Source organism: Megalopta genalis, chromosome 12 (assembly GCF_051020955.1).
Source record: "Megalopta genalis isolate 19385.01 chromosome 12, iyMegGena1_principal, whole genome shotgun sequence".
Classification (NCBI taxonomy): domain Eukaryota; kingdom Metazoa; phylum Arthropoda; class Insecta; order Hymenoptera; family Halictidae; genus Megalopta; species Megalopta genalis.
In genome coordinates, this window is record NC_135024.1 from 13,232,136 (window position 1) to 13,251,301 (window position 19,166).

Genomic DNA, 19,166 nt, shown 5'->3' on the forward strand with positions numbered 1-19,166 from the left:
TTAGTATACAGGGTGGACCACCCAACGTGATCAGCTTAATTTAGTCTGTTGCTAGTGATTCGATTGGAAACTTTTTAAGCTAAAATAACATAGTTTAAGACAGTGCTCGGAATGCTTCGGAACGCAAATAGATCGACGCAGCTAAGTGGTTAATTAGTAGCGGCTTCAAATTACATGCAATTTAGATATGCATAATATAGTTACAAGTATAATTTTATTATAAAAAGATTCATAATTTTTGAGATAATGGTAATGTCCCATTCTTTATACAGGGTGTCTCAAAATTATTCTACAAGCGGGAAATGGCGGATTCCTGAGGTCATTTGAAGTAACTTTTTCCTTAGCGAAAATACAATCCGCGGCTTCGTTTACGAGTTATCAACGAAAAACAGTAACCAATGAGAAGCGAGATTAGTTGGCGCGAGACAGCCGAACCAATGAGGGGAACTGGGCTTCGATCGCTCGTTGGCTCGGCCGCCTCGCGCAAGCTAATCTCGCCTCTCATTGGTCACTGTTTTTCCTTGATAACTCGTAAACGAAGCCGCGGATTGCATTTTCGCCAAGGAAAAAGTTACTTCAAATGACCTCGGGAATCCTTCAAACGACCTCAGGAACTTCTCACTTCCCGCTTGTACGATAATTTTGGGACACTCTCTATGTGTCCCATTCATGGTAGTTTTCCCCTGTAAGGTTTGATCCGTTTAGCATCCCGGCGAGCTTCGAGAGCCAGGATCGATCGAAACCGCGCCGCGATCCCGTTAGCATCCGAGTAACCGGCCAAAACTCCTCCCGATCATGAAGAGACAGCGGCGCGCGTGCGTCTCGGTAACGCGACCGCTGACAATGTCGATGTCGGATTACCAAAGGATATCCCCGTAGGAGTCCCGTAAAACGGCCAGAGCTGCGACACTGTTCGGGACACTTAGAGGAATTAGAGGCCTACCGAATCCCCTTGTACATAAATCACGTGCTTCAAGTATGAATTCAAGCTGCTGCTCGTAGCGGTCGCGCGAAAGTGCCGCTGCCCGGGCCTCGAGCGACCCGACTAACGCGATCCCTACGATTACCGGTATTCGACAGACCACAGACGAGGGAGCCGACGTCCACGTCGTCGGGAACGTCACGGCTGACGGTGACCTCGGACACGTCCGCCCTGGCCACCGCTCTGCAGTCGGCACTGAACGGTAGAACGGCGCCAACCAGGTCGCAGAGCCAACCGGTCGACCTGGCGGTGCCACCCACGACTCAGCAAACACACGCGCCGCACGCATGGCACAGCCAACCCGCCGCGTTCAGGAGAGGAGAGTTCAGGAGCGGGTGAGTCTCGTCGGATCTGTCGCACGGTGGGAACAAATCCCGGGAACGTGGTCTCGGAAATAAATTGTGAAGTTTCTGCATCGAGATTTTCGTGCTCGCTGATCACGAATCTGAACTTGAAATTTCGTAAAGCAAAATGTCGATCCAAAATGTGGACGGTCGAGTATTTGAACGAATTGGTTTCCGTGAAAATTGATATGAGAATGTTTTAGGCACCTATAATTACGAATTCGACCTTGAAAGTTCCAAAAGCAGAATAATGGATCCAATATGGCGGACGAGTATATTTGAAGAAATTATTTGATTTCCACAAAAATTGTTGATAGAATGTTCTCCGAACTTGCGATTACGGATCTGAACTTAGAATTCCAAAAACTAAAATGGCAGATCCAGTATCCAATAAGCACCGGACGTCTTAAAGACCTCCATTTTACGTCCATTTTAGGTCTGAAAAGTGCGCCCTAAAAGGGACGTCTTTAAGACGTCTTATTTCAGACGTGAAAAGGACGTCCAATTTTTAACGTCTTTACAGTGTAAAACGTCTCAAATTGGACGTCCTTTTGACGTCTGTTTCGAGCTGTCTTTAAGACGTCAGTTTCGAGCCAACTTTAAGACATCTGTTTTGAGCCGTCTTTAAGACACTTGAAATATTTCTTCAAGGCGTTTTTTACGTTTTCATGGCTTTTCACATAAATCAGTCAAGTGCTTTTAAATACAACACAACTTTAACCCTTTGCAATCGAAGCTATTTGAATTCGAAATCTAAAACATGATTTCTGATCTACAGTATTTCTATTTTATATAATTTATTGCGATTTATGCATATGAAATTGAGCCTATTGGCAAGTACAATGAAATTTTAATAGTTTTTATTTAAGTATAAACGAATCTGATGCTCTTAGAATGATTTTGATAAATACTATACCAATTTTTAGTGACACCTCAGAGTCGCCATTCGAGTGCAAAGGAATAATATGGACGATGGAATTAAAATATAAAAATGACGACGTGAATTTTGTTTCTACGCTTTTTATAAAAGTTGGTGATCGTCAAGAGTGCACCGACCAACAATTTATGTTCTATACAGATAACTTTTTTAGAAGCTCACACGTTATAATAGTGGCCGCCGAGAAAAATGTCGCTGAAATGTCGATTATCGAGATCGGTACTGTTCGGGCGCGAATAGATGAAGATATCTAAAACTGACTTACGCAGTTGGATTCCTCATTTAAAAAATATACAAATTTGCAATTTGAACCGCCAATGTGAAAAATAATGAATTAGATCAAATAATTCAATAAAAAATTCTGGCCTCTTATAAAGAAGAAATTTTATGCATCAGATTAAAAAATTGCAACTATCCGTAAGCTGTACCATAAAAAATGATTATGAAACTAGGAGAACAATTAAGGCTAGCAAATTTTTCAGAGTACTGAAAGATAAAGATATGAACTACAAGGCTAAAAAATTTTGCGGAATATTGTGGGATATGTAACTTTTGCTTTACATGTGTAATATTACTGAACAACGTTTTACCTCTCCTTTGAGATAATACATTTTACGATATTACAACGTAACCATTAACTATTTTCAATATTTTAGTGCTCATAAATATTCCTTTTATTTTTGGAAACAGAATCCATGTTATAAAATTAGGGTTAATACGGTCTCTTCTAATTTGTTCACTTTTAACTGAGCAAACTGGCAGCGCTGTTCAGGACACGATTGCAATTGTTGAACTTTAATCAATTTGCAAGTTAGGACTAAAGCATTCACCTTCATGTACACCTTTCAAAATGCAATAACTTTTTTGAAACTGGATTAAATCACTTAAATTAAAATACTTTTCCTTATTTCTGCTATTAATTTTGGATGACAAAAAGAAATAAAAAAATCGTTTTTAATTTTTCTCCTGAGCGAATTCTCCTATAACGAAAATTCAAAAAATGCGTTTTGTAGATCTCAGAAAAATTAAAGATCGCAGAAATCGCAATTTTGCCACGACTTCGTACATTTTCGACCGATAACTGTCAGAAATCTGCAGATTTGTAACACTTTTAAATTTTCGTTATAGGCCCAGATAAGAAAGTTAATAAACTAGAGTATTTAATTTTTTTTGTCATTTGAAGTATTAGATTGGTGCGTATGAAATGTTGGATTTTTAAGCGAATATATAAAACTGCATATCTTTTTTCAAAAGCTGCTTATTTAATCAAAATATGATCCATTTGCTTCAATACACTTTTCCAAACGAAATTTTAATGCATAGATGCCTGCCTTAAAGAAATGATCTGATCTTTAGAATCAATCAACTCTGATATGGAATTTTTCAGACTGTCTTCATGTTCATACTGTTTAGTCCGTAAAAACTGTTCTAAATGTTTAAAAAAATGAAAGTCGGGTGACAAAAGATCCGGCGATTAAGCTGGGTGTTGCAAAATTACATATTTTAATTCATTTAATTTCGCAATTGTTTTGTACGACGTACGTGGCCGAGAATGAATGATGGACATATAATTTTCAATTTTTCATGCATTTCATCAATGTACTAACAGTACTTTCCGACTGTAATTGTCTCCCCAGTTCGAAGGAATAAGTAGTGAATTACTCCAGTCTCATTCGTTTCCATTTCAGAGCATCATTTTTCACAGACGTTTTGGGTCTTTCACGCGGTTCATTTTGTAGGGAAAAATCACCAGATCGAAAATTTTCAAACCAACGTTTTTCGATCGTTAACAGTATTCTCTCACAAACGCCTGGTTTATATTGCGTGCAGCTTTTGCAGCATTATTATCAAGTTTATATCCATATAAAAAAGTTACACACACACACACACGCGCGCGCGCGAATATCGGTTGAATTCATATCCTCACGAAATTCAAAACAAATAACAAAATGAAACATTTTCGGGAAAATCTTCTTTGTTGAAATGTGACTTTAGCAATGGACAGTACGATTATAAACGAAGTTATGCCAAAAACGAAAGCACAACGAAAACAGGGAGACAAACGTTCGCATGTAAAGAAAATCCGACATTTCTCATATGCACCAACCTAATAATAGCAAAATTTCAAAAAGATATTTTCGTCATTGTACAGTAAACTAGTCTTTTCAACATTCTCAAAATATTCAAGTCATTTGGTCCAGTTTAACCCTTAGCGGACGACGACTTTTTCGGCCGAGTCAAATAACAGGACGAAGCGACTTTTGCAAATATGTCGACTGTCTTATATGTCTCTGCCTTTTTTACATGTTTCTAGAGAATGTACGAATTGATTAAACAAATTTCCAGTCCCGAGAAAAATAATTTGCGCCACCACCTCGTGGACTTTCTCATAAAACAGTACGTTGAACAATGTTGGAGATAACGAAATCTAACATAGAGATTTCAGATAAAAACAGTTGTTGCGTTTTAAAGGGTGCACGAATAGATTCAACCGTCACTGCGAATAGACAAGACCATCGAATCTTGGTTTCTCAATAGAGTGATTACCACGTTCACGGGATTTTGTCCCACTGTGCATCGTCTGCCCATAATCGGATAACAATTTGCTCGGTCTAACCAAACAGGTACAGCTCTTTTAACAAACGATCGGAGCCCGAGGGCGACGACCCGTGGAGCTGCGTGGTGTCGGTGTCGGATCGAGGAGGTATTCAGCGTCCTCGTAGCAGCGAATCGCGAAAGGACCCGTCGAATCATCGCGGATCGAGCGATCTGGCGAGTAGTCAGCGTCCAGAGAGCAGACAACCGGCTCAAGAAGCGGCGGCGCAGGCTTCGTTGCCGGTTCCGCGGCAAGAGTCCTCGAGGCAGACCAGCGAGGACATGTCCTGGGAGTTCACGATAAACGAGGCGCCGATCGCAAGATTGGAGTCGCTGGACGAGCTCGATCAGGACCACGGCAGTTAAGGGCAACGATCTCGCCGCGTTCTGAAGACATTTCACGGCTTGACGCGACCAGAGACGGCGTCGAGCGACCGATCGTCGTATTCGGATGGCTGTGGACTCCTTCCGTTTCCCACCGAGGGATCTAGCGAACAAACCGGGTCGTTCGACGAGTACGCCGATCGATTTTCTTCCCGAGATCCGCGAGTCCTTCTTCTAGCAACCGCTATGCTTCTACACCTCCGTTCTTTACGTCGCCGCGAGACTGTCCTCCTGCATCTGGACGCGGTCCTGCGACGCGTTTTACACACTTTTTCGTAGCGTTCACACTCGGAGAATGAGTTTCTGTCGCGTGAACGACCACGCGGGTATTGCATTCGTTGAAATTTCGAACAGGACAAGACAGGCCTGATTTCGTTCTTCGATAGTCGACCGTTTTGTTGTGGCAACGCCCGCGTCGGTAACTTCGATGTTCACTTCAGCGTACAAAGACCTACTTTTAAGCTCGAAGAAGCTCGAGGGATCTCTGGAAGGAAATCGGCCGGCGTTCGTTGGAACGGCGTCGGCGAGCTGCGAGACGCGAACTCGAGGAGCGAGAAGACGAGGGGAATACAGAGCGAATAGCTAACAGAAAAAGCGGAGAGAAAGAGAGAAAGAGAGAGAGAGAGAGAGAGAGAGAGAGAGTTTGCGAGACAAAAGTCCTTGCGAAGAAAGGTTTACGGGAACCTGTTGCCTTCGAGGTTTCCGTGGCCTCGCGTCGATATTATATCCTCGGAGGAATTTTATAATCGATCAGCCGACAGACGCCCACGCTCAAACACGTGCTCGTCGCGTATTCCCCTCGGAGCACACATACACACACCATACACATACATAACACACACACACACAGAGGCTCGCGGACGCGGGATCGTCTTTTCGTTTCGTTCGAGGAGGGCTTTCGTTGCTCGGTGTCGCGAGAAATACGAGAACGGAGGAAACGCTGGCGGGGGAGGAGGATTTCTAATAAATATAATATGAAAGTACAAGGAGGGCTGCTGCGGCGGAGGATCAATTTGTTAGAGAGGAGAGGGAAGGGAGGGCGCAGGAGCGCGATATCGCGTGTACGTAGAGAACGGGGGGGTGAGAGGCTCGCGGGATTTGTGAAATTCCCGGGCGCTGATCGAGTCATGGTGAGACCGCGTAGTTATTGAAAATTCTTATGGAAATTATATCGACTGAGAGCACTTTCGTTTTTTAATGCTTATAGGCGACGTGTTTCGGGCGAGGTAAGATAGCGATGGGGGGAGTGTCGACGAGACCGACGTCTCCGTCGCGACGTCGAGGAAGGGCATTGTCAGCGAAAACCAGAGAAACGAGTTCAGAGTTCGGATGAACCGCGGGAAAACGATATTCTGTGTGCCACCTTGTCGCGTTGAAAACAGTCGCAATGTCCTTTATACAGACAAACAGAAAGCTGCAGAGAGAGAAAGAGAGAGAGAGGAGAAGACGAGAGAGAGAACAGCCAATGACAAAATACACAGAGAACACAAAGAGAACACAGAGAGAGAGAACACAGAGAGAAAAGAAATTCAGAAAACACGCGAGGCGAGGGAGACGCTATTTGGAAATTATTGCGGAGAGAATTTAGATAATTACTAATATTCTTACTATTATTATTGTTATATTATTATGATTATTACCGATTATTATTGTATTGTATATGATTATTGCCATATAAATAGGGAAGAAACGCAAGCGCGCGACGGGGGAGAGGAGACGGTGGAATAATATATCCGTTTGGTATGTCGCGTCGAGGAACGGAGAAACGAGATTAAACGGATGGGTAACGATTGCCTGCGCAATAAACGATTATTATAAATAACTATACATATTATACATAATAAAAATGCGTGCGTGCGTGTGCGCGCGCGCAATCGCGTGAACGCATTCTCGCGCGTCCCCACGCGTCTACAGCGCGTTGTAACAAATTTTTTACAAAGCATCTCTCGAATTTTCATTGTATCGTATATTTGCTCCTAAGCGTACGTTGGTTTCTCTTCCTCTCTTTTCGTTCTCGAACACACCTCCCGAGTTTACTTTCTTTCAACCCACCCCAAAAACGCGATCTATCTCACGCAGTGTCACAACAAGGGGTGAAAAGCAAGCGATCCCTGATCCGCGAACGGTCCCTCCACGATCACCGATAGCGTTGCTGCCCGATCCGCGAACATTCGTCGCGCGACTCGTTCAACGATCTTTTGTTAACGCGAGCATCGATATCGCACGTATCCGAGACGAGAAGCACGAAGCGCGCGGTTCGGGATTTTCGGATCGATGGGAGGGGAGGGCTCGTTCGCGGACGATAGATCGCCGAACTATTCGTTCTTTGCTCAGTATTTTAGGCTGTAAATGATACCAGATACATTCGATGTAACGATTAAAACGACTCGTAGTTACTTTGCGACGAGAGGAACAGCGGCGCAGCGCTACCGAGAAGCAGCTTTTTAATTACAGATAGAGATGGTTATTATCTTTGATTATTACTTACCAGTAGTACACGCAGCACACGTGGATTTTCGCACCTAGGTACACGGCGAAACGATACGGATTTATCGCGGACGTCCTTCGACCGCGGGACGTTCGACATGGTCCAATAGTAGGGAGGGGGGAGGGGGGGCAGCAGTGATTTCCTGAGTAGAACCTTGTGTTCCATTTTCTTTGTCTCTTGCATACGACATACGACCAATAATACGATGTAGCATCTTTCTTACGACTAGCAATCGGGAGATCATTCTTCTATTCCGACATCGCAGCCGAGTGTATCTTCGGGAGTTTCGTAAATTCGTCTGAACGAGAAGAACGTCACTGCTGTTCTCAAATTCCGTTCGCGCGCGGAACGAGGACGCGACGGAGGCCGTTCGGAGTGTCCATAAGCTCGGTAAACGGTGCGCGAGCCTCCGTCGGAGAACCGAATTCCCGTCGATCATCGTCGTAGCTCATAGATATCCTAATAATCGCGTCCGCAAGTCTGTAATCGAGCTAAAATTGTAACAACGAATTACGCAGATTCGAAGGAAAGTATCTCGCTTTATAATCGTCACCATCTCATTCGCGAATCGTGGAAGCGAGGAAACGGTCTTCTCCGACCGAGATCCGCGCCGAACACCCTCGAGCGAACGGGACAGCTGAATCTGTCCCCTTGGTTCCGCCGACTTCTCGTCGAGTCGGTTCACGCTTCGTCTACCGGCAGTCGCAAATGCTTGCGCGTCGAAGACGATGTCTTAATGAAAGGTTCGACAACGATAGCGTCCGCGAACTTTCCGCGAGATTACTATGCAATTATCGCGGCAGGGAGAAAGATAAGCGACTTTCCTGGTAGTCGAAGCGCGTGGATCAGCGAACAATGGCCGCTCGTCCGTCGTCGTTCCGATCGGGCATTTCTTGACAAACCTTGAGTGCAAAGTCCTCGCACGAATGGCTTAGGATATCTCGATTAACAATTCCGGGACGAACGAACCGATAGAGAAGCATGTTCGGAGGTGAAGTGCGAGAAAATAAAACAACGGGGCGACCCTCGCGACGTGTCCGCCGTCGGCCGGAAGTTCGAGACCGCTCGACCGATCCGGGAATAGGGATGCGCTTTGTCGAGTGATCGCATTAATTTAGAGAAAAGCCGCGGTAGCCGTCTCGAGGTAAACATTAGCTTCGAGAATTCGAACTCGATGCAATCCGATGACTGAGACAAAGCGGTTCCAAGTTTTCGGCCGACGGTGCACGTACATACATGCGCATACGTATCCATTTTTTATCGAAGCTGCCTCTCGCTTATCAATTCTACCGCGGCTGAACCGAGGAGAGGGAGAGAGAGAGAAAGAGAGAGAAAGCGTGTGTGTGCGTGTGAGCGCGTGTATGTGTATGCGTGTACGCGTGTGTGTGAAGATTAGTAGAAATGGATGAAAACGAGGCAAAGACACGTTCGACAAGGTGTTGTTCGAGGTAGATTCGTGCCAGGACCGACGTTACGTGGTCACGACCAGGCTGTGCGACGAGATTCTGTCTCAGGGTGCTCCTCGAGCCTGTTGATCGATCGTCTTCATCTTCGAAGCGAGCATCGACGAGCGATCTAGATAAGTTGAACGCGTTCGCCGTCGACCGCGCGCTTTACATTTATCGCATCTGGAACGTGGATCGATCGCGTCACATAATTTTTCGCGAATTCGATTGCAAAACCAGTTCGGATCACTTTAATTCTCCATCGTGAATGTATGAAACCCTGATCGCGAATGTGTTCCCGTTACTTTTAGTATGTTTAATTAGCTCGGCTGTCATATTGTATTCGATGTAGAACAGTCGCAGCAAAGATAATCGAGTAGACAAGTCAGCGATAGACAGGCAGGACGTGGCGAACGCGTTAACAGGATTCGGCTCGATTCGATGGATCGTCTTGGCGCGTGAATGTTTCACGGATGAAGGAGATCGAGGATCACTCGTGGCGGATCGCGTCTTTTGTTTTGTAAAGCGGTTACGAGGATATTGACGGTGGATGAGATTACAAAGTGAACAAGCCGGAATAAACGGAGCGAAGATGTAACGAAATCCTAACCCGCGGTAGATGAATTTACTCGCGTTTTTTTCCCAGATTACGCAATTTAAGATTGTTCTGTATATATATGACATAACCTTGGATCGTATCGATTATAATCGGTGAGCGCGCTGATTTGTAACACGTAACAAGAACGAGAGAGAAAGAAAGTGAGAGAGAGAGAGAGAGAGAGAGAGAGAGAGAGAGAGTGTGTGTGTGTGTGTGAGAGCGGGAGAGAGAGAGAGAAAGAGTAAGCAAAGTGGAGCGAGAAAGGGGGAGAGAAAGTGAGAGAGAAAGAGTGAGAAAGAGGCAGAGAGAAAAAAAAGAAAATGCTTGTGAGAGAGAAAACGTGAGTGAAAGCGAGAGAGAAAAGGAGAAGAGAGAGAGAGAGAGAGAGAGAGAGAGAGAGAGAGAGAATACGAGAGAGTGAGTGTGCGCGTGTGTGTTGTGAGAAGGAAAGAGAAACAAGCTTTTTGTACCATCCCCTGAATCAATTCCTGCTCATCACCTGGCACCCTCCAATCGGATCGGATCAATCGATTATAATTATCCTAAATTGTGTTTGTTACTTGATCGAAGGTGGAGAAATGCTCGGTGCCGATTCTCTCGATAAGGAAATTTCTGCAACTTCATTTTATGGTTTTACCGATATCTCTTTCGGAAAGCATTGTACTGTTTTGAAATGTTAATGCGTGCAATTATTACGTCTGCGATAACGGTTCACTGCGATTGTAATATAGACGACAACAAGAATATTACAATAAGTAATATAGACGACCGTGAATTTTTCAACGCTGAATTCGAAAAAAGAAAGAAACGAACGTGTTAGGGTGACACGGTGGTGGCAGCGGGGAATGCTGGGGGTGGCGGTGGTCCCGGTGGCGACGAAGCCGTGTTGTGTAAATCTATAAGTTTTCATATATTGCATAAAATATGTTTATTACATATTTTCACTATGCCGACACGTATTTGTGTGCCTCACTACCCTCCTACCACGTATTTTATCCTACGACTTTTACCTAATTCTTTCGTCGTGCCGATGATGATCTTGCTGTGACCCGAGCTTGAATAAATCCTCATCTTCGAATCTCGACACGTGGAAGTGTCGAGATATCACGAGATATCCAACGGGAAATGAATCCGGATACAAGGGAAAACAAAAAGGATTCCGAGAAACGCGGGATTGACAGACCACACACAGTGAAATATAAAACACTTGTCGCTCGGATAGATATTATCATTTCGAAGTTCACCGCGACGAAAAACGGGACCTGGTTACGACGAACAACAAAGCTACACGCAACATACAGGCATTCGTTAATTGCATTCACAGAGCACACACACACACACACACGGACACCTACTCTACACGTACACATACGCGTGCGCGCACGTGTACTTACGAATTATAAGAATCGTTCTTGATTCCGACAGAGAAATTATTACTGTACCGAAATAGTTTGTATCTTCCTTTCCCACCCATAGTTGCTTACATTTGTATACAGCATATAATACATTAAAAGATTATGTAAGTAGTTTTTTAAAGAATCCGACGAGTTCACTTTCTTTTACAGTGTCGTCCGCGCTTTGGAGACACTTCTATCTTGCTTCTCTTTCATGGGCATTTTATTTTCGACTGTTTATCTTTTGTAATGTTTCAATGAAATCGAAAATTACGAGACCAAAGGGTTCACGCGATGGTAACAATGAAACTATTACTTACAATGATCGATTGTAAGAAGACAGCGAAATTGAAAGAACGCAATTTATCGTTTTCAAGGTAAGTGCGTCAACATTATTAAAAATCTATATAAATTCAAAGTCAGAGAATAAGAGAATGTTGAATAATTTTCTCGGTTTAATATTTGAATCATTTAAACATTAAATGGTTCGATCAACAAAACATCGGGTATCTCAAGAGAAATCGTTAGTAACTAATTTATTCGGACTAATTTATTTATGGGAATAATGCCACTCTGCAAGTACATGTAGTGGAATATTGATCGACTGTAAACCACCCCCTAATATCATATGGACTACATCATATTTCAGTCTGTAGAAAATTCTAGACATCGAGGGAGAGAAGTGATCAATTTAGCGTGGAATCACCCCTTAAATCACCCCTTTTATTCTGCAAGAGCAGAATTCTTTTCTATTGGAAGATGTTTAAAAGAGACCGATTCCGTCAAATTTTTTGGGTGTTACAACTGCAAAGCGATGCTCTTCTGGTGATCTTCTGATAGATTTTTGAAAGGCCGACAAGAAGAGAGAGAGAATTGGAAAGGCAAACAAGGTTCAACTTCGTCACTTTTGCGACCGGCTCTTCAGACCCAGCCGTTCACGGGCACGCACTCGGAAAAGTTAGAATTTCCGCATCCAAAAATTCCTTCTGTCCCACTTTGCTGGTCCGCTGCGATTACAATGCGGTAGTATTTTTTTCGAATGTTTAAAGACGCGACAAAAATAAGAATAAAAAATAAGAATTTGTTTATAACTTTCAACGTTGTAAAAATAATTTTTCAATCGAATCAACATTTGTTTAGAACGGTGTATCCTTCCCAAGTAAAACTAAAAAAAGTACATCTCATTTACAACCCATTTTTGCAAAAATGTACAAAAATCGTAAATTTCAGAGCCCTGTATTTTTTAAACAAATTCGAAATTAGTAAAATGACAACTTAAACCCCCCTAATATCATATGAACTATATCATATTTCAGTCTGTACAAAATTCCAGACATCGAGGGAGAAAAGTGATCGATTTAGCGTGGAATCACCCCTTAAATGTATATCTATGTAGGCTTAACAATTGCTCTACGAATTGAACATATTTGATAACGTGTTTATCGAACATATTCGATAATGACATTTGCACGAAACGTATGAAATACAAATATAATTTGCACCTACATCTTTAGTTAAGGTTGAATTTTATGCAGCAAGATAATGAATCTGCCATCAAACCCACTTTACGTACGTATTGCACGGTCTTCGATCGTTTCGATTGTACGCTTAGCAATCTAATTGTAAATTTATTCTTATATTTAATCAAAACAATATAAAATTATACACCTAATGTAAAATAATATTTACCTTGAAGATATATACCCTAGTAAGGGTAGGCTTGTACGTACCGTAAAAGAGCATCATGTATTTCGCATTTCCGGAGAAAAGAAACGACGCCATAATTTTAAATTAATTAAAAAAACTGTAAGCTCACTATTCACACGGAAATATCCTCGTACGGAACAAGGTAAATTAAATCAGTTCAGAAGTAGCTTATCTCTAAATGCGAAAGAATTCTTCGATTGTGTACCACTTTGCAAGAGTTTGAAGTAGTTAAGAAGGTTTGTCTTGCTGCATATTACACAAAATATTATTGCTTTCAGAGCATACTGACTTCGATAAATATCCATACAAAATGACTTGTCCAAATTGCTTAAGTTATATAAAAACGGATGTCTATTATTATAGTACTCGTGACACGCACAAGCTTGCTGCAACATTGACTCCTGTGTGGTTAGTATAAATATAACGTAAAACAGTTCTCGTTATAAAAAATTTGAAAAACTTATGTTTTCTTCTTCTAAATTTCATATTATTAAAATACGTATCATCCTGTTTATTCGATCATTATCTTTTCATTGGCATCTCGATTACAAAGCATGTGCATGGTACCGTATTGCGTTACGAAGTTCAAAAACGCAGCTCACTATTGCCCCAGGTGCAATATTTATTTGGGAACGAAATTTGGATCAGCAAAATACTTATTCTGTTGAAATGTGATACTTCGTAAAAGTAATAAAGAAGTCCCGGCATAAATTTAATCTTATATCTACAGAGTGTCCCAGAACTCCTGTTACAGCCGGAAGGGGTTAATTTCTGAGGTGATTTGAAATAACTTCTTCCGTAGCAAAAAACGCGGACTAATCAAAGAGCAAGTACAGCGGACGAATAGCGGCAATCCGTACTTTTTTATTAATAACTTGTTAACAAAACCGCGAAGAAAAAATTTCATTAAAGAAAAAAAATTTTTTAAATGACCTGAAGTACATATTAGCCCTTTCCGTGTATAACGAAAGTTCTGTATAATGCTATCCTATGCTATCCTATCCTTTCATATTCTATCCTAATCATGAAATAAAATATTAACACTGATTTATGTAATTTCACTTATTTCCTTGATTTTCTCATCCTTAGTTATTTTCTTCTCTCTTAAAAGAAGAGGGAAACATTTCGGAGCTCAAAATGATAGAATACTCAGTTTTAAATTTGCATTTATTACAATTACCGATTTATGCCTATTCTTAGAGTAATCAAATAGTAGATAATATAAAGTATATAGTAGTATATAGATAGTATAAAAAATTATATGGAAATAGTTTCATGTGTGAAATACGTTAAAATAAAGGTTATATATTTCTCAATAAAGATTTTTTACATGCTTAAAAAATATTCACTTCTGGAAAGTCTCTTATCGAGTAATTTCGTTATCACAGTAACAAACTATTTTTGTTATAACATTAAGCTTCTCTTATTGCAATAAAAAATCAGTAATAATATTTAACTGATTAATCGTGTAAATTTAAGTCTAATAAAATAATACGTTAAATAAAACATGACCAATACTTTTTATATTTTGAATACCAATATCTACTCCATCGAATATACTTAAATGCCAATAGTTTGACAACTTAATGTAAGATAATTGAATCAATAAATAATACCCGCGATGTAAAATTCTCACAGTAAAAACATATGTTCCTACATGTACATATGTTAGAGTGTTGTAGATGTGACAGCACTCACACCATGTACTAATAGTATAGGAGGTAAATCCGCGGTCAATTCTGTCAACAATTGAAGATACTGACGATACATGGTTTCTTCGTCCCAAGTATTAGACGCTGGTGGTGCAGGCAAATAAATGAATGTTGTTGCAGTTTGTGAAGAATACTGTCTAATTAGTTGGTTTACGCTAAAAAAAGAATATGAAACATGTTCGTATTAAATATCGTCCCTCGAGATTTTCCTTATCAAATGAATACGTATTTTTATTAATATGTACCTCAAAATGTAAGCACGCGAGACATTACTTAAAACGTTGTCATTGCTCTCAGTGCTTGATTCATATTGAGATTCCACTCTTGATTCGATGAGAGGTCTGCCTTGTAATCCTCGTACTTGTGCACCCCAATTAGGAATTTTTGTAATCGATGCTGATATTCTTAACATGTTCAACAATTTTCTAATGCGATGCTCGTTAGAAACTCTAGGATATTCGCTTATTGCGTTCTGCGAATCTGAAATATTTAAACTTGTGTCGCTGTCTGAAATTTCGCAGTGGAACACTCTCAGGTGTAAATTTTTCCACACAGGTACCATGTTGATAATACACGCGAGTTGAAGCATGAACAATGACGTTGTATCAAACGGATCTTGATCAGTTGGTTGGAAAAAGTTTACAGGCCACACGTCGATATATTTTAAGTTAAAATTCCTAGAAAGGAAATTCATGGGAATGAAAATAGGTTGAAATATACACACACGCGCGAGCGCGCGCGCGCGCGCGCACGCACGCACACACAAACACACACACACACACACACACACACACACACACACACACACACACAGAGAGAGAGAGAGAGAGAGAGAGAGAGAGAGAGAGAGAGAGAGAGAGAGAGAGAGAGAGAGAGCTTTCAACAGCGAATACAAATTCAATCAGTAAACAAAGATATTAATCGTATACTTACTTTGCTATGTGAGACTTATTTAGTGTATGGAAATTTCTGCACAAACATAAATTTTTTTTCATTTTTAAAACATCCGAACACATACCAACGTATTGTACCGGATCTAAATTTTTCTCAGCATTTGATTGTCTCAATGGAAATACAGTGCTATTCGGGAATGTTGAAACATTCTCAAATATGTCTGTCGCATATTGAGAGTTCGTAAAAAAATCCATTTGCGTTTCTTCGTCGTAGAAACCAAGAACAATTGTGTTCGGTTTCATTGCACCCATTCCAGATATTCTTATTAAATGGTGCAACCCCTCGCGCACAGTTTTTGTAACTGTTAACTCAACAAATGCTTTTACCTTCATATGATCGACCAAACTCAACCAATGTGGATATTCTTCTATGGTAGGATCAATATTTTGACCCGAAAATTCTCCAACTTTCACATGCCCAATGACATAAAGTCCTCCTTTTTTCAAATCATTTACAAAATCTATAAGCGGGCATGCTGATCGTGGAGATGCTACCATTAACAGCATTTGTGGTCGCCAAAACTTCACGTGATCTTTACGCGAATCAAGCATTAATAAATATTTTCTGACTTGGTGGAATATCAGTGCTTGCGAAATGCTTCCCCATGGTGCATTTTTACTCGGCGAAAATAAATGCAATACGATGATTAATATTAAACACAGTATTATACTACTGGAAGCATAAATGCTATTTATAACGAACATCATTATCAATGTTCCTAGAAGTCCAATTGTCGCTGTATGCCATGTAAAGTAATTAAACGTAGGTCTGTAAAGAAATATACGAAGATTTAAAATGTCATCTATGAATAATTAACATCTCCAATTAATATAACATAAACACAAATTAAATGATACCTAAAGTTTGGAGCACTTGCAAGCTCAAGTCCAAGGCAAGCCAAATTGGTAGCCAAATAACTTAATAAAAACAATACCGAGTTAATTTGAGCTATAGTATTCAAGGAACCTACAAGTAAAATTACTTGAACTAAAGTCCACGAAGTTAAAACTGCAGCAATTGGATTCCCTTTCCACGTTCCTTGTGTTACGAAATTTAATCCGGAGCCTACAATCATCAAAAGTATTCAATCTCAAAAATGTAAAAATGATAATTGCTTCTGTAAAAAATTCAAATTTGAATTTACCAAACACATTATCTTTCGCTAACGCTTCTAGTACTCTACTCGATCCTATTAAGTTACTCAATCCAGCACTAAATGTTGCTGTCAATATGCCAATTGCTACAAATGGTGGCCAAATATTAATTGGCATCATGTATATAAAATTATTTTGCAACAAAAATCGACTTGTACTTGCAGCTGTAAATATAGATAAAAGGATATAACATATGAATGTAAACAATACTGCTGATAAAGTGCCATGTGGAATGTTTCTGCCTGGATTTTTTAGTTCGCCTATAAATAATTATAAAATATTATTCGTAAATTATACAAAAAATTACACGGATATAAATAAATAATGAATCATTAAATAGTCTTGATAATTACCACTCATATTCGCTCCTGCCATTATCCCGGTTACACCACTGAATAATACACCAAATACACTTGCAAAACTAGTGATTGCTCCACTACTTGAGTAATCATAACTATAGTTTGAATAAAGATTACTTATAAGAGTAGATGATAATAACCCTGTATAAGTACCATTGACATGTTCAGTTGCATTCTGAACAAGTGTGTTCGAATCTGGAATTGGTATCTACAATAAAAAGGAATGACATTAAAAATTGCTTTCATACGAAATAAAATAATTAAATGCACTAAATTCTTTTTTGCATAGTATATTATTACCTCCATATGTTCTTGTGACAAGAAGCTTATAAAAACACTTGACAAACAAACACAAACAATGGCCAAAATAGCTACACTCGTTTTTGCAAACATTGTTGCTCCTATCAAACATACTAATAAGTTGGCAGTGTTTAATAAAGAACAGTATAAAAATCGCCACCATCTGCCATCTGGGATAAGAGCACTCTTGCCAGATAAATAGCCAGATGGCCCAAAGTTTTCTATTAGTCCTTCAGCACATCCAGAGATACAAAGTGCACTCGATACAATGTTAGCCATAAAAAATAATGTACCAATAGAACCACCAAATTCTGGCCCAAGGGTACGACTAATCATAACTGTATAATAATTTATAAGAAAAACTGTAGTTTTATGAAGTCTTAATATAAACTTAATTTGAAGTGTATACAAAATGTACAAATTAATATCAAAAATAATTATTATTTTAAACCTCATTATTTGATTGAATGCAATGGCAATTGGAAAATAAAAATAATAGATATAAGCAAATGGTTGTGTTAAATACAAGAATATACTTGAGACTGATAACTTATCTCTGAATGAGATATGACAATTACTCGTAACAGCTTACTAATTATTGAAAATAGTAACATTCTCTAACCAAAAAAAAATAATCATTTGTTGAGGATACAATATGCGCCTCCTCCTTCAACTGCTCCATTTGTTGAAATTGCACACACAGATGCAACAGTGAATAGTAAAATTCCATATGCAATCACAAATTGTACCAATGTTATCAGTAATCCTGCATTGCCCACAATATATCCTAAAATATCAAACTTCCATTACAACATCAAAATAATATTAAGATATCGGATTATATTATTATATAAGAAAAGGTTCTTACCCATTCGTATAAAAATTAAGGCACTGAACATGGATAATGTAACAGGACTGAACACACCAGCAAATGTTCCAAGGGTACGACCACTATCTGCACCCAAACTACCAAATTCAACATATCCATCTCCTTCTGAATGTTGTACTCTTCTAATTCTAAATAAATTACTTAGTCTGTAAAGAACACTTCTTCCATGGATTAATGGGGCTTTTTCACTTCCAATTTTAATATGACCAAGTTCATTGTTTGTTGACCCTATTTCTGAGGCTATCATTTTCTCGCTTCCTGGAAATATACATTACTTTTAAATATATTAACATGTACACTAATTGGTAATTGACTCAATAACATGAAACTGTGCTGTTTAATCTTATTCAAAGAGTCGTTACGTATAATAATTATTATTATTATTACGTATAATTATCTAACAAAGAGCAATGAAACAGAACATATAAAAACATACATAAGCCCCAATTAAAACATAATGATTTTTTTAACAAGATAATTAGACTACTTAATAGCATGATAATTTACGTACTCGTGTCTTTTATTTACATAACACAACACAAAACTAATCGTTATCGTAACGCGTAAATTAAATCACAAGCATGATGTCACCTATCGAAGTGTCAAACAACTACTGACTAACTGACTTGACTGTAACCACTGTAACTGTAACCATTTTAGGTTATCAAACTCATGGCAGAGTATTCTTATTGTAGGAAAACGCTAGATACATAAACATTTTTTCCTACTGCGAGAAATTTGATCGTTTACAAATATTTTTAATATTTTATAAATTAAATGGAACGTATCGAGTAACATTGTCACTTTTGCTCACAAGAATGTAGTATATCCTAATACATACGTTTATCGAATCTGAAATCGAATTTTTAAATATTTCCTTTTATATAATATTGTTGATCTTATAATAAGAACTCAGTAAACTAT

General features: G+C 39.5%; 3 protein-coding genes across 16 annotated transcripts in view; 2 read left to right on the forward strand and 1 right to left on the reverse strand.

Annotated features, from left to right (window-relative positions):
* The window catches only part of sei (potassium voltage-gated channel seizure), a 324,051-nt gene extending 313,323 nt beyond the window's left edge, over positions 1–10,728 (forward strand). For 12 of the 14 annotated variants that reach the window (XM_033474900.2, XM_076525510.1, XM_076525509.1 and 9 more), the window contains 2 exons: positions 1,081–1,317; positions 4,888–10,728. In XM_033474900.2, coding sequence (XP_033330791.1) covers positions 1,081–1,317; positions 4,888–5,224 — 574 coding nt within the window. In that variant the 3' untranslated portion in view covers positions 5,225–10,728. The remainder of the gene's footprint in view (positions 1–1,080; positions 1,318–4,887) is intronic. The other 2 variants (XM_076525504.1, XM_076525513.1) reach the window with 2 other exon arrangements.
* Positions 10,729–11,468: 740 nt separating this feature from the next.
* Positions 11,469–13,601, forward strand: LOC117222917 (uncharacterized). Its single transcript, XM_076525516.1, has 4 exons — positions 11,469–12,736; positions 12,864–13,016; positions 13,153–13,282; positions 13,428–13,601. The coding sequence occupies exons 1-4, from the start codon at positions 12,697–12,699 to the stop codon at positions 13,540–13,542; spliced, it is 438 nt and encodes a 145-aa protein (XP_076381631.1). The 5' UTR covers positions 11,469–12,696; the 3' UTR covers positions 13,543–13,601.
* Positions 13,602–14,159: 558 nt separating this feature from the next.
* On the reverse strand, positions 14,160–18,888 carry LOC117222914 (solute carrier family 12 member 9). The gene is made up of 10 exons (XM_033474942.2): positions 18,754–18,888; positions 18,222–18,500; positions 18,006–18,140; positions 17,354–17,691; positions 17,048–17,261; positions 16,685–16,954; positions 16,398–16,605; positions 15,520–16,308; positions 14,832–15,263; positions 14,160–14,741 (listed from the first exon to the last, which is right to left on the reverse strand). Exons 2-10 carry the CDS (start codon positions 18,487–18,489, stop codon positions 14,543–14,545), a joined length of 2,853 nt encoding a protein of 950 aa, XP_033330833.2. The 5' UTR covers positions 18,490–18,500; positions 18,754–18,888; the 3' UTR covers positions 14,160–14,542.
* Between the last annotated feature and the right edge of the window lie 278 nt (positions 18,889–19,166).

What these genes read in the sequence shown, in the direction of transcription:
- LOC117222917 (XM_076525516.1), top strand. Translation starts at nt 12,697, where the DNA reads ATGCAGCAAGATAATGAATCTGCCATCAAACCCACTTTAC. An exon ending in TGCCATCAAACCCACTTTAC is followed by an intron (nt 12,737 to 12,863) that starts GTACGTATTGCA and finishes TTTACCTTGAAG; the next exon opens with ATATATACCCTAGTAAGGGT. An exon ending in ATATCCTCGTACGGAACAAG is followed by an intron (nt 13,017 to 13,152) that starts GTAAATTAAATC and finishes TATTGCTTTCAG; the next exon opens with AGCATACTGACTTCGATAAA.
- LOC117222914 (XM_033474942.2), bottom strand. Translation starts at nt 18,489, where the DNA reads ATGATAGCCTCAGAAATAGGGTCAACAAACAATGAACTTGGTCATATT. An exon ending in CTTAATTTTTATACGAATGG is followed by an intron (nt 18,141 to 18,221) that starts GTAAGAACCTTT and finishes TTGATATTTTAG; the next exon opens with GATATATTGTGGGCAATGCA. An exon ending in GCAAGTGCTCCAAACTTTAG is followed by an intron (nt 16,309 to 16,397) that starts GTATCATTTAAT and finishes ATTTCTTTACAG; the next exon opens with ACCTACGTTTAATTACTTTA.